The following is a 15,699-nucleotide window of genomic DNA, read 5'->3' as shown; positions in this document are numbered from 1 at the left end:
AAAGCAGACTTGAGGCCAAATCTAAATAATTGGAAGTGATACTATGATGTTAAACAGGTGAACTGCAGCCAAAGAAAGACTTGAAATGTCTTTGAAAAAGAAATACCAGGGTTTTCTGCTTATCTTAATAACAAAATGGTTGCAGAAAATCTTGTGTATTGTGAGCCAATGAACCTAGTTAAAGCAAATTGACTTAACTATGTGGAAAGAGACCATTTCATGGATTCTGTTCCCTGCTCTATAAACCGTAATATCGGTGGACATATTTCGACAATAGCAGATTTTTTAAGGAGTACTTTAATGCTATAAATCAACGTGAAGTTTTTTCTCATTTGTTTGCCTTGTCTGATTTGTAGCAACAATTGTACATTGGTTCCAGAGATGGGCTGGCTCAGCTTTCCTTACACAGATGTCACACATATGGGAAGGCCTGTGCTGATTGCTGCCTTGCCAGAGACCCCTATTGTGCTTGGGATGGAAATTCCTGCTCCAGATACACCCCGACTTCCAAAAGGTAAGGCATCTGTCCTTCTGAGCTGTCAATGGTAGCTTGTTCCTTGAACCAGGGTCATGATGAGCCACATTTCCTGAGGATCCTAAGGGAAACTCCTTCCCTCTTTCTCCATTGGTGTCTACCATCATTTTCCCTACTGGGTTCTCTACAGGATCCATAGTTTCCTATTCGCCTTGGAATAAAATATGTCTGAAATCTTAGCAGTTATATAGAAAGGATAGTTTTTGATCACTTATTTGATGTAATCTCAGGTTTCATAAGAAGATCTCTTGGCAGCTCTTTCTTCGCTTGAAAGTAGTCCTGGGATTGAAGAGGCAAGAAAGTTGGAACGGGGACAAGTTGAAAGATCTTCTTAAAGTACCAAGCACTTTATAATCTTTTTCAGGGTCATTATTCTCACCTTATTCCTGTCCCCAACATACACGGTCAATGAATCTCTCTGCTTTGGTTCAGTCCATGAAATATAATGTACACGCCAGCCTTGGCAACCACGAGAATTCCATCTAAAATTGCCATTTGAGCAACGGCTCGTTCATAAGCGACTTATTTGTTCATTTTCTAGGCGTGCAAGGAGGCAAGACGTGAAATACGGAGACCCAATTACCCAGTGCTGGGATGTTGAGGACAGTAAGTATTGGGTTCTTCTTATTTCAGTAAAGAAGCTGGCAACCTTAATCCAGCCAAAAGTGATGGCCATTTTTTTGGCTGTTTTGTTTGAAAAATTCAAGGTGTTCCTTGCTGTCTCAGAGGGAAGCCTTGGTCTGTTCTAGATCTTGAGAATTGTATTCTTTGCTCTTGTTATTCTGTGATGAGCTAATGAGGTTGTCCATTCCATCGAATAGAGTAGAAGAAAGGAGAATATTTGTAGCTCAGGATAAAGTAGGGTAGGGTAGGGTAGGGTAGGGTAGAGTAGAGTAGAGTAGAGTAGAGTAGAGTAGAGAACAGAACAGAACAGAACAGAACAGAACAGAAGTTCTTTATTGGCCAAGAGAGATCGGACACACAAGGAATTTGTCTCCGATGCATAAGCTTAAGTGTACAAATTGGCGCCAATATTCCATAACCAAAGGTGGCTGATGCATCGTTATTCTTTCTGAATATTGGAACTTACTCTTTAGCTATCAGCAACAGCCATCAAGAGATGAAAAAAAAGTCCTTCTGGAACCCACATGGAAAAATATTGTGTCTCCAAGAATGTGGGAAGACTTGCAATGAGGGAGCCAAACGAGGAGTTTCCTGAGGCAAAATCCTCAAATATACTTCTTACATTTTCTTACTTATTTTTGCACAGCAACTCTTGGACCGAAATCTGAAATTTTAGTTCCAATTAGCCAGCAATCCGGGATTCCTTCTAATTCTTCCCTGCTAATTAAGCCATCTCCTTTTCAACAAGAGCTCCCTGTCTCCCACAAACGTCCCTGTTGATGCTCCTGCCAGACTAACTGGCTCCCTGGCAACAGGTCTGGCAATAGGCATTATCTAGAGTCAGCCTTGTGGTTAGGCTGAGATTTCTGTAACAACATAACATAAAATTTAAAATGTTCAGTTCAGAATATTTATTTTCCTTTCTTAGAGGAGGGGTGGGGGTGAAACCACTGAAGCAAAACAGTATTTTTTCCCTTAAAAGAAATGAGTATCTAATGCAGGGTTTCAATTGCCACACAGTTGTTTTCATATTAATCCTGTTGTGTATGCGAATGAAAAGCCATGTGCAGGACTTGAGTGCGGTCAGCATGAATGAAACACGAGTTTCTCTGCTTTTGTTCTGTGGGGAGAAGAGCTGTCCCAGTGAAGACGTCAGAATAAAATTTCCGGAAGGAACAGGTTTCATTTGTCTAGTAACAAGGCAAGGATGTAGGCTGATGGACACGACACAAAATAAATCTGGGAAAGAACTGAATTTCCAGCATGTGAGCCTGTCTCCAGGAGCTAGGGGAAAATACAGGATGATTTTTTTTAAAAGTTTCCTGTTGCACCCAACTTCGGTTTATTTTTCCCCCACCACAAAAGTGTCAGTTCATTGTGTCCATTGTTTCAAATTGTTCCCAAAATAATGTAAATAGCAGAATTATCCCAGTACTTTTGAGTGCTCTGAAGATCCAAGCGATTAAAGGTTATTCTATAACCCAAAAGGTCTTTCCACAAATTCACGTGTTTTCTCTCTCTCTAATGTTCTTTTTTCTCAGAACATTTAATTTTCTCATAGTTTTGGGTTAATGTATTCATTTTTGTATGGGGGTCATCGTGGTGAATTGCATTCCATGAACTGGAAACTATAATAATGGAATAATAATTGGGTTCTGGTTCATAGGTTACTACTCCAGGGAGAAAGACTTGGGCATGAGTGACTTTGACGTCCTTGTCTTAAGCCTCATTAAAAGCAATTTCTGAACAAAAGAATATCGATTGAATTCTTCTTTGAAGGAGACGACAGGAAGTGACCGTCATAGATGAAGGACATTGTTAGAAATGGCTTCCCTTAATTTGAATGTTTGCGTGCCATTCCACACCGTTTGCTTTACTTAACAGCTTATGTCCCTGTTCTGCTGTCTGCTCCACATCAGTCGCGTTCCCCCATTCTTAAAGAAATCAGCACAGGGTTAATCCTCCCTCCCATGTTTTCTTTTCAGGCCTTAGTCTTGAAACTAGTGACGAAAAGCTGATTTTCGGCATTGAATTTAACTCAACGTTTCTGGAATGTGTCCCAAAATCACAGCAAGCTTCCATCAGGTGGTTTATTCAGCGTTCTGGAGAGGAGCACCGAGAAGAGGTGAGGCTGGCTTTCCCCCAAGAGAAAACTGTTCACTGGTCCAAAAATTGGTGCTGATAGAATTTGTCAGTATTAGATTCAGCATAGCTGATTTACCTCACAAAATAGAGATGGATGGATGGATGGATGGATGGGTGAGTGGGTGGATGGGTGGATAGATAGTTGATAGATAGATAGATAGATAGATAGATAGATAGATAGATAGATAGATAGATAGATAGATAGATAGATAGATAGATAGATAGATAGATCTATGAATATATTGTATTATAGAAATAGATAGATGTTGCTTGTTTGGTCAGAAATACGTTGGCCACAGCCAAACACCTTTCATTGTATTAAACTTTTCTCTATGTCTCTTTTGAACTTTTCCCTATCCTTCCTAAGAGTAGGGAGTGTAGCTTTTCCGTTTGCCCCCTATTCCCAGAATCCTCGATCCCAGAACTTTTGGGTAACTCTGGGTGAATCCCATGAGAAGCAAGGGACGTGTTGTTCCTGGAATTCCAGGGCGGAGCCCTTTTCCCAGGCCTTCCGTGCCTCCCTCCAGCAATCGAGGGCTCAGTGCATCTCATCAGGGGGCAAAATCTGCTTTCCTCCGAGGAAGGAGAGGGTGGCTTCCACATCGCCCTTTGGCCCTGCAGGCTCTTTCCTCCCCTTCACCCGTAAGGTCGGGCTTTGGAGGGTCATTTCCAGGTAGAGCTGGGCGGGGAAGTGAACAGGATCTCCGGTGAGTCAGTTGCTTCCACCATGTCATTTGGTTCGTCAGTGTGTGTGTATGTGTGTGTGTGTGTGTAGGGCATCTCCCTGCAGTGAGAATTCACTTTGATTTCAGTGATGCTCAAGCCAAGGAAAAATTTTGTCTCTTGGTTTTAAGGATGTTATCCTGCTTGTACTCGAGTCACGGAGGAGGGGAGGGAAAAGGAATTAGGGTATCTTCCTTATGTCATTCACTCATGAAGCCGGAATCAGGCTGAGCTATCTGGGACCCTCACCCAATTATTTAGTCATCCTAAGGTCCCTTTCTGCAGTGAAATACAAAGGCACGTAAGCATGAGAACCAAGTTCGACTCAGTCCTTGGAAAAGGCCGTTTGCCACTTTTAAGAAATATTAGATGTGGTTTAAGTTACATTCATTGACTTACTTTAATTTAATTACATTAAGCTACAGCTCCAAGTCCAATTTGCCCCCAAGATTCAGCTGTACCGAACTGCCATGTGCGCTATAAATGTAAAACCATTGTTTTATATTTATTGTTTTATTGGATTGTTGTATCCTGCCCAGAGTCACTTGCCGTGAGATGGGCGGCCATATAAAATTTGTTAATAAAATAAAATGTGTACTTTCACAGAAATCGAACAGGCCCTGCACCTAAAATGGCAACTTGTCTTTTCTTGTTTTTTCTTACTTTGATGACTTTTTCCCCCTCCGGGTGGTTGCCTCAGTAATCAGTTAAGTCTTCTTACACCCCTCCATCCAACCAATATCAAGTTTCCTGAGAGTCAGACGGTGTTTCCATTGTGTGCAATTTGATATCTGTCAGTTGTTGTTCTGTTGAACTTCAAAGCTGCCTTTCGGAGGTGATGAAAAAAACTTATGGAAACAGTTCAGAAATAGACAAAATTCAAGAAAAGGAACTCGCAAGAATAAGAAGGAGTGAAATGCCACAGGGAAATGGTAAAAGTGATAAAATTCTCTTAGCCCAGAGTTACAATATCATTTAGGATCCCATGATGTTTGGGGGTCACCGAATATTTTAGAATACGGAGAGCGTGTAATTTGCACTCCCATGAATTGGTTCCCTGCCACAAAGAGAGGCAGGCTAGACGCTTGCAGAGGTAACGTTGCTCGTGTCAGAATTGCACATGGCTTAGGCTTCTGTAGCAGTAATAAGTTGTCCTCCTCCTCATCACCATCATGAGCGGAACAAGCCCTGTGGTTGAAGACATAATGACAATTGGTCAACAGATGAGTTTTGGTGGAAATGAAGGACACTTCTACAGAGTTTGAACAAAATAACTCAATTAAAAGCACTTATGAGAGACCCCAACCAATATGTCCCACGGGTGCTTTTTGTTCCAAAAGGCAACAGTACTTTCTTGGTTTTTCCTTGAAGACATTTTGCTTCTCATCCAAGAAGCTTCTTCATTTCTGACTGAATAGTGGCAGATGGAAAGATTTATATTCCTTGCAGTCATCTGGTTGTTAGCACTCCTTCTGAGAGTCACTGAGACTCAGTCGGAACTGAAGAAGCTTCTTGGATGAGAAGCAAAATGTCGTCAAGGAAAGAATAAAGTCCAGCTGCCTTTTGAAAAGCACCTTTGGGACCACCTGGTGGCTGAGAATCTCCATAGTCAAGTCAAGATGATCATCAGTATGTACTCAGAGCATAGAAATAGCTGGACTCACAGGTAAAAGGTGTGTAGGAAGACTAGCAATCAGATTGTACAAATAATGAATAGAAAAAGGATTCCTTAAAAAACAAATATCAATATTTTCCTCCCTTTAGTTCTTTGTTTGGATAAATGTGCAGAATGTGGAAAAGATACCTTGACTTAATAACCTGGACACCAACCACATTTAAGTCGTGGTTTCCTAGACAGTTTTATGAATTAATGGTGATAAGAAGATATAATGTAAAAATAAGGAAGTCTCTTAATGGTTTGGAAGCTCAGGCTACGGACTAAGAACTCCCTTATTCAGGTGTCATTTCTGTCAACAACTCTCCATTTCAAAATCTTTCTATATTTCATTTAAAATGTGGGAATGATGATACTAAGCTACATTCTTTTTTTATTACTTACTGAGATTCTCTTTTCTCTTTTCCTCCAAGGAACACAAAGTGCGCATAAGTATTATTTCTGCTTTTCCCCCACCCTCTATGGCTAAAATAGGCTGAGGTTATCAGTAGTTCCCCCATGAGATTTGAGGTTGGGCGTGGAAAGTTTGCTTTCTTGAGTCCTAAACCAACAATGTTTTAGTTACATAAGTTGCTGTATAAATGTTACCTATTTATATTAGCATTAGGAAAGGAAATATTTATCTGTTGTTTGGGTTATTTTGACTTAGGACAAATATTTATATATAATTTCATTCTGGCTCATTTTTTCATCAGTTTGTGAAATTCAGAAAATAAAATAAAAGGGAAACATGTATATCCTGTTTTGACATTTCCACACAATATAACCTTTTTAGCATTATACCCCAAAATAGATACGAGAAGGGAGTTAATACTCTGATTTCTTTCTGTATAACGTTCAACAGAGAAGAACGAAAAAAGTAAGAGATAATAACTGTTGCATTCTAATTCTCAGATTTGTCCAAAAAGTGAAAACATAAATGGTTAGACAATAAATGAAATCCTGAAGTTCTTCCAATCATGGTGGATCAAAGAGGTTCCATGTTCTGGCAGTAGAACGACAGAAGCCATTTCCAAATAAACCATTCACAAAGGCAAGCAACGTTGCCACAGCCTTTAGTTCACTTTTAATGTGTTGCTTTCTGTCTTTTTGTTAATACTCTCTTAACACTTCCTTCCTAACATGCAATCCCCTTGAATAGTTTTTTGATTTGCAGCGAGAGAAGGAATGGCTCTCATTGCCAGTCATTAATATGAGTCCAAGCTTAGAAAAGGACAAGGTTCCCCATGCCATTGCTATGAAGATGAAGAAAAAGAAGATGATTGATTGACGTCAGTGGAATTTAAAGTCAAGAGATTATCAACTTCTGTCAGCACCAGTTTAGACCACAGGACATTTGTCAAGGGCAAAAATACACAATGTCATCCTCCATCAATGAAGGGCCACACACAGATGGAACATCAGAATATCATGGTGCCCATAACAGAGGATTGGGGTGGGGTCAGGAAATGGATTTTTTAGAGCTGATTTATTGATGGAAGTCCATCGCCAGAATGGAAGGCGCCAGATCCTGGCCGACTTTTTCCCATTGGTTTCAGTGGGACCAAGTTTTAGTTAGGATTCAGTCCTCTGTGCAAGAATGAGTGAGAGAGATCTGCAGCTTGTTTCACCCACAGTTAGCTATAATTAAGTCTCACTGAAAATGTATGGCATTTTTCAGTTTAAAAGTCTGTTTCAGCAGAAATGGTGGGAGTTATTTAATGCATTGTCTTGTCTCCGTGGAGACAAGGATTCCCCAAGGATTCTATAATTTGTAGGAAGCGGGTACATCACAGTTCCAACTGACACTTCTCCATGGTGATTCTCCTGAAGGCATGGTGACCCCCACCCCAAAGGCTTGCATCCTCAGATCTTCTGTTTTGTACAAGATAATGTCTCTTGCAGCTACATGGGGAGGATTCTAATTTTAAGCATGGGCATCTTCACCTCCATAATTTCCGTAATGATTGCCTTCAGTCATACGTCTGGTAACTTAAGGTGTTTGGGTTGAGTTTCCCCAGTGGTTTTCCATAGATAAGGGTGGCCTTGACCTAGGTTGGCCCGATCTTCATCCAACACTAACCATGCTACCACATTGGCTCATGTCTAGGACTGAACTTAGGCCTAAACATTCTTTACATTTTCACTTTGTAGAGCCAAGATCAACAAAACCACTGCGTTCGTTAGGCATAGATTATGTAGACTTCAAAATAGTCGACAACTCTATGAAATATAGATACTCTTAAGTGATTGTCCTCCTGCAGCGCTCTCTCTCTCTCTCTCTTTATTTTTGGCCAACGCAAGGTGGTTTGGCTTTGTTTAGGAGCAACATTGTATGCCACAGAAGTGATGCAATTCTCTCCTAAAGACGGAAGCAGCAGCACAGTTTGACTGAAGATTAGATTGCTCGAGGCCTTTCCCAGGAATTTCTGCCCCTGGAAGAGGCTTTGAACATCTGCTTCTTTTGGCCAGCCAGAAGACTGGCAGAGATTTCCTGGCATAGGCAAAGCCTCTTGCTATGGTTGGAACCGTGGGAGGTGCTCATCCTACCTCTGTTTTACTTCACTAATGGTTTTGGGTGAGAGCAGTGGATTTTGTTAAGGCTGCATCTCCTCAAAAGTTTGCACAGCCCTAGATATTCCTGAATCTGATCTACCAGCCACAATGTTTGTTTAATTTACAACTTTGTAGAGTTTGTCTGTGTGCCTTGTTTTTTTTCCCCTGTTTGGAATTTAATCAAAGTTTTTTTTAGTATATCTAGTTCCACCAAACCTGTTACAAATTAAGCATCTGAATGAAAGATTGAAGAGCTGGTAGCAAGAATGAAAAGCCTGCTGTTTATGAAACTCCAGAGGCCTGAGGACAGCAAAGAAAGGAAGAAAAATTCTAAACTTATGGGCAAACAAAAATACCAAAGGAAATCAGGAGTATTGAACTTCTGTTCAAAGTGTGATGGGGTAGAGGGGTCATTTTTTCTCCATTTTATTGAAAATGATAGATGATAGACAGACACAAAATCTGGGTTCCCTTCTATTCTTGCTATGTATTTTTGAAAACCTCAAATTTGAATACAACCATTTCCTTATAAGGAACACAGATACAATACAGATACAATCTGTATCAATACAGTATTTACTTTATCGATTAGAAATATTTCTCATCACGGTGACTTGGGGTAAATAAATTCTGGAGTTAAAAAAAATCACTTCAATGATAAACGGACCATCTTGGCATCTTGTTATCTCAGAATGAATCTCAGTGCTCACAATTCCCAGCTAATGTTGGAAAAGAAAATTAATGGTAAGGAGCTCAGTCCATCTGGAAAGTTTTAGAACCAGAGAGAAAGAATCGGAAGTCAAAGTTTGAGATAATCACAGTTTTTACTACCTTAATCTGGCCTGTTTTTCTTTCATGTAAAGTTTGCAAGGATCCCATTGGGAAATTCAGTTCCAAGATGATTTGATGAAAAGTCAAAATTGAACGTTTCAATTGGTGCGGTTATTTGCAGAGGATTTTTTACTGATTCGAGAAGGATCGGGTCTCAGTGATGGCCAGTGGCAGAAGATCACTTGAGACTTTCAAGAAGAGATTGGACTGCCATTTGTCAGAAATGGTCTAGGGTCTCCTGCTTGGGCAGGGGGTTGGACTCGATGACCTATAAGATCCCTTCCAACTCTGATTATCTGTTAGATCAACCAGTTAGAACGTGAGCCATTTAGAAGAATCTGTTTGGAGCAACCTGTAGGACCTAATGATGAAGTGAACCTAATTGATGCAGAAAAAAGAACGCAAGGTTCAGTGGGTGGCAGTCCAGGTTCTTGTGTCAGCTCTTTCTCACTTTCCACCCTACAGACCCTTGGCAAATGCCTTCCACTCCAGATTCCCTTACACCCCCCCTCCAGATGCTTCTTTAAAACCTCTCCTTCCACACCATATCCCTGCAATCTGTTTTTCTTAGCTAAGTACTTGCAAATATTGGCTGAGATAACACTGTAGTTCCACTTAATCTTGACATTCATGGCATTTTCTTTGCAGTTGTCACTCAAAATATGTTTTGGTCAAATAATTGTAGGGCTGTTAATCAATGAAAACACAGCATGTTTTCTTTCTTTGAATGGAATGATTAGGCTGAAAGGGGAGAATGTTCTCTGGAAGATAATGCATGCCTGTGTCACAATGAGCACTTTGGAAATAAAACCATCCTTATTGTGGGAGGAAAAAGATATAACTTCTTTAGCAACAAATAGGTGTAACTCCTTAATTTAAAACAAGTCACAATTCTAAATAAGCTGGTTATTTTAAAGTCGTTTATCTAATTGATAATACAGAAGTTTATTCTAAAATAACTTGTCATTATGGCCCAAGGCCAGCTGTCATTCATTTTTTCCCAGAAGGAACACATGGACGTTGCAAATTTGCTAAATGACTGGATGATATTGATGGCTATTTGTTGGTAGTTTTACAGATCTGGACTTCACGGTACAAAAGTATATTACAAACGAGAAGGAGGAGAAATCAAAATCCTGAAGTCTTCCCTGCTACTTATGTCTAGCTTGGTATTTGGTTATAATCTCCCTTTCTTAAAACATCTGTATTAAAATCTATGATGCAATCAGCGGTTCAGATGCATGCATCTGCCTTGCTATTCAGTTTTCAAGGAATGTGTGTGTGTGAGAGAGAGAATGAATGATGAGGGAAAGAGGGAATTTTGTAAACATATTTTTCATGTAAAGGAACAGCCTATGATCTGTCCACTGGGAATACATTCAATTCAGTCATTCTCCTTGCTTTGTAAATCTGTTCCTTCAGAGGTTTGCTAGAAAGGCAGACAAATCAAGTGGACAGCGTTCCATTTTCACTTCTGCTTTGCTCATTGGATCCCTCTTCGTACCCTGCTGCAAGACAGCACCAGAATTTTTTGAAAACTAATATTTTAACAAAATTTATTTTGTATCATTAGCATATTGCTGAGATTTCCCATTATTCATGCTACATGCTGTTGGGTCAAGCTGTCTTCCACCATTTCTGCTTTTCAGTCTGCAGGCCTCAGTGTGGCAGTAGAAGAACAAGATGTGACTTGGTCAGGCCAGGGAATGCATTTCAGATTTATCTCCACTTCAGTGAAAACGTGTTTTAGAAAGCCTGCCTGGGATATAAATGGCTGAATGCATGAACTGTGAGCCAGGAAATCCCAAGTTGAGATCCCAACGATCAGGAGGTCCTGCCTGAGAGGTCTATGCCTCACACTTAGCTCTTTGTCTGCAGTCAGCAGTGGCCAGAACAACTTTTGAATCTTCTGAGGCAGGTTGCATGTAGCAACCTGTTGGAGCATTTCAGGAAAACACAAGCATGTCCCAAAGATGAGATTATCAGATATTAAGATATGTTCTGCTCTGCTGAGGGGAAATTCAGGGTCAGCCATTTTGAATTTCATTGTAGCTATATTTTTGGCTGGCCACCACATCTCTGCTGATCCAGTCCCAACGTTACTTTCATAAGTGTAAGAACTCCTGGATGGGGCTTCCTCCAACTGTTGCTCTGGAATAACAGAATCTCCAGGAATATTTCCATAGGATATTTCTGACCCCATTATCAGTCTCTCACATCCGGAGATGAAGGCAGAAAAAGGAACACGCCCTTCCCATCTGCCCTCATTGGAGGAGGAGGAGGAGGAGGATAAAATTTATACTTATTTGGGGAGAAATGGTTGGACCAACTGTTAGGTTCAAATGCATTTGAAATTCTTAAGCTTTCTGGGGGGCGGGGTAAGTAAAGTAATTAAAGTCCTTTTTCAGTGCCCTGAAATAATTTTTCTGAGCAAAGAGAAAAACATTTTGGGAGATAATCTCATTCAATCCAGAATGAGGAAAGATATTTTTTTTATGGGAGTAAGGAATAAAATGGCATGAAGTCAGAAGCAGGGAAAAGTTCACCACCACCCCATAAAAAAGGGGGCAGAGAAATAAACAGGGAAACCATTTTCTTTCTCACTTATAAAACTGGAATCGGACTCACTCAGGGAAGCTGAAAGGTAAAATGGTTGAGAATAACCCAAAATGCAAAAGTCAGCGATGAAATTCATATTGCACAATAAAGGGATGAGCCACAATGCAGCGGCCTTGCCTTAAAAGGAAGTAGGCTTCTCGTGGGTTTGTATTTAGCCACTGTGGAATGAATTGCTAGGGATGATTGATGCCATCCATTATGTTTCTCTTGGGTCAGAGCCAAAGACTGGAATTGGGTTCTGCAAATGAACCAGTCCAATAATATTAGACCACAGGGCTCCATTGTTCCTTTCATCAGCAGCGAAGGACTAATGCAAACAGTTGTTATTTGTAATAGATCCTATAATTATTAATTGCATGTAAAAATGCGTGAAAACCAATACTGGCTTCAGCATCAGGAAATGTTTATTGTACTACATTGATTGCAAGATCTGTAAAAGATGGCTGCGGTTTATCCTTCAATGCCACATAGACTCTGTTACCAACAGGCCGGAGGATACAACCCACTCGATGGCATACACCCAAGCACACGCCCAGAGTAGCTCAGAAAACTCAGCCCATTTTTCTTCAGGGGAAAAAAAAGAAAAGAAAAAAAATTGCATTCTGACCTGTGCAATGTTGGAATATACGTCCAAAGCAGGCTTTTAAAATGTTGCATTGAACAAAAGAATGACTACAAAAAGCCTAGAATGCCACTCGGGAAGTTGGAAGTAAATGCCTGTCTTCCTAGACTGCTCCTTCAAAGAATCCGTATTGTTAGAAAGCATTTCTGCTGTCTCAGCTCCACGGCACCGACAGGGTCTTCCTTGGAAATCAATGATCCAGCCCCTTGGTAGCCCTGAACAAAAGCACTCTTGGTGCGGCCTAGGCGTTTCATCCATACGTCGAATCAAATTGAGGTTTTTGTCAGTTCTACCACTGCAGGCGTTAAGAGTTATCTATTTAATTTTTCTGCCCTCTGAATTTGCTACCAACTATTTTTTTCAAGCTTCCAAGATCAAAACCGTACTCCATCTGTTTTGGAATTACTGCTTCCAAGCACTATGCCCTGCACTGACTGGCACTTTTGACTACTTTTAACCCATCCGTTTTAGTTCTAGGCATGCTAACCATCTGGTTACATTCCTGTTCTTAGGAAATGTACAAGTGTAAAAACTGTCCTCCTCCAGATGTTGCTTGCCTACAACTCTGAGCAGCCATCATCCACATGGCCAGTTATGAGGGATGGTGGGTTCAAAAACATCTGGAATACCACAATGGCCGATGGCATTCCTGCGTGAAATGAGATGTCTAGAAATAAAGAATCTAAAAAAGATTATATTGCATTTACATGGAACATGTAAGATGTTCCAGAATAACTTTTTATTATAGTCCAAGAATATACCATGAACTTTATATGTCCACCGTTTATAGATATCTAGCAATTACATGTGAATAAATGCAGACTTTATATCCCAGGAGTCATACTGGAACATCCAGATGTGTTTTTTTAGGATCATGTCATGTTTATATCTATCTTACTTGAACTTGAAACTGGACAGATGAGAGAAAGCTTTAAGGGATGCAGAATCATAATAATAACAAACTTCGTTTGTGAAATAATCACAAATAACACATGGAAGCTACAAAACAATATGGACTAAGTCTAGTAGAAAAGAGCTTCACAAAGAGGTCTTGTGTTAGATTTTGTTGAACAATCTTTTCCTTTTTCTGGGTTCAATTTTCATATAACATATACTCTTCTTTATAAAATAAAAAGTTATAGTGTTTTTTCTTCTTCTGCCCAACAGCTGAAACCAGACGAAAGGGTCTTCAAGACAGAATACGGGCTGCTAATCCGTAGCTTGCAGAAGAAGGACACTGGGACATATTACTGCAAGGCCCAGGAACACACGTTTGTCCACACCATCGTGAAGTTGAACTTGAACGTCATCGAGAATGGACAGATGGAGAACAGTCACCGAGTGGAAGAAGATCCAAGCCGGACACGAGATCTGCAGGCCGAGTCCCGGCTGAGATACAAAGATTATCTCCAGCTGCTTAGCAGTCCCAGCTTCAGCTTGGACGAGTACTGTGAGCAGATGTGGCACCGGGAAAAGAAACGGCAGCGTAACAAAGGCGGCCCAAAATGGAAGCACGCTCAAGAGATTAAGAAGAAACGGAACCGAAGGCACCACCAGCCCTCATCCACATAGCTCCTAGGTCTTATTTAAGAGACCGTTGTGCCATGCTTTTGTTGTTGTTGTTGTTGTTGTGGGCTTTTTTCCAGCAATGTTGCTTCTCAAAGAGCACATCGTCATCACTATGGTATTTAAGATCTTTGGACAAATAGGCCATTAATGGAGGAAAGCCTTCGGGATTTGTATGTTCTTCAGTTCTGAACTGAGATAAAACAATGTTCTGTAAAGTTCCTTGAAGAAGGAGATCCAGTGGCTTGCTTGCTTCCACATGGTTGAACGAAAGGCCTGAGGATCGAACTATTAGGCTCAAGGAAACTAAAAGTATATGTGTGGCTGTCAGGCTGTGGCTAGATTTCTTCTAGCCATCCACGTAGCCTTATCCAGACCACACTTCGGGGCCACTCAGCTGCACCCACAAATGTCCTGGCTGGAATGGACAGGCGAGAAATGCCGTGAATTGGGGAAGAAGATCAAGGCTTCCTAGGTAAAACCAGTGTAATCTTCGCTTCATAGAAAGAAGGTGGACATGAGTGGCAACCAGTTTGACAGCTGTCCGTTGAAAAGACACGCCGATGCAGATTGGAACTGCCAACAGGGAAGACAATTGAGCAAAAGGTTGGACTAGAAGACCTCCAAGGTCCCTTCCAACCTAGTACTCTTATGTTCTCATAACCAGGAGGCAAGTGGGTGGCCAACGCGGGATTCCTTTCAGTAAGGACAGGATTTCTGGCGACACCTGTTTTCTTTGGAAGATATTTTTTTCTCCCTCTTCTCTGCGTCTCTCTCGCCTTGCCGTGTTGGCTGCTTTTCAAATGTCTCTTTGACATGAAATCTAGCCTGGTTAAACCTACTGGCAAGAGGAGGGAAGCGGCATTGCTGAGAAGATGTGGGGAAAACAGCTTTCCCCCCAGTATGTTAGAAGCGGTAGCACATTGGCGGAAATTGTGTTTTATGTTTTTATTAAAATAAAATGACAACAAAGTCCATGTGCAAATAATGCGCACAAAAGAGACGGGCAGCTTCAACAATTTTGTAAAATATTCTCTTTTTTAAAAAAAAAAACTTTGTAACTTTTCGCTGCTTAAATGATTGGCATGTTTTTGCAAAAGGACGCCTTATTTTCAGTGGGCCGTTACTCTCAAGCAGACAAATGGAACCGGCCAGCCAAAGTTACAAACCTGGTTTCACGGAAACTGGTTTGCAGCATCAGGAGTGAGACCAAGGAGAACCTGGTTTGCTGATTTTTCAGGCTGTTTTTGCACAAGCGTTGTCTTCTTGACGCCAATTCTCCATCTGTTGCCCTTACCTCACCTAACGTCCTGCTTTTCATGCCTTTTGTTAGTGTGAAATGACAAATTAGCCATTTTCCTTACACGGAGGAAGGTTTTGATTGATACCAAAAATGACAGGTTTTTCTTATTTCTCATGTGTTCTCTTTCATCTTGGGAGTAAATTTTGTGGGAAATCCATGTAATTGGCGTGGCAATGAAACAGAGACTGGTATTGGCTCCCAGCTTTGGGGGGAAAATAGATGCTTCCTTATATACTTCCTATATTTGTGTGTGTAATGTTTTTTTTATTAATAATTGTGTGATCATATTCTGCCTTGGAAGTTGGGTAAAGGGCTGCCTCTTTTGGAGGGAGGGGAATATATGCGTTCGTGAGCCATTTGGCCTTGCATTCAAGTATCTAATATTTAAGCATTGCTGGAGCCCAAATCCAAATTGACTAAAAAATGTTACTGGAATAAAATACTGCTAAACATCCCTATCATGAAGGTCAACTGTCCAACCCAATGCAATTTGGAACGGGGGGGGTGGGGGGTGATTTTTT

General features: G+C 40.8%; 1 protein-coding gene across 1 annotated transcript in view; it reads left to right on the top strand.

Moving 5' to 3' along the window:
- SEMA3D (semaphorin 3D) overlaps window positions 1-15,427 on the top strand; it is a 107,391-nt gene extending 91,964 nt beyond the window's left edge. Inside the window, exons 15-18 of the mRNA XM_026713118.2 lie at window positions 357-514; window positions 1,077-1,141; window positions 3,145-3,284; window positions 13,477-15,427. Coding sequence (XP_026568903.1) covers window positions 357-514; window positions 1,077-1,141; window positions 3,145-3,284; window positions 13,477-13,881 — 768 coding nt within the window. The 3' untranslated portion in view covers window positions 13,882-15,427. The remainder of the gene's footprint in view (window positions 1-356; window positions 515-1,076; window positions 1,142-3,144; window positions 3,285-13,476) is intronic.
- Window positions 15,428-15,699: the final 272 nt, after the last annotated feature.

The sequence above is a fragment of the Pseudonaja textilis genome, chromosome 5 (genome assembly GCF_049901715.1).
Source record: "Pseudonaja textilis isolate UNSWEBS1 chromosome 5, rPseTex1.2, whole genome shotgun sequence".
NCBI lineage: Eukaryota > Metazoa > Chordata > Lepidosauria > Squamata > Elapidae > Pseudonaja > Pseudonaja textilis.
This window is presented reverse-complemented; position numbering and strand designations above follow the sequence as displayed.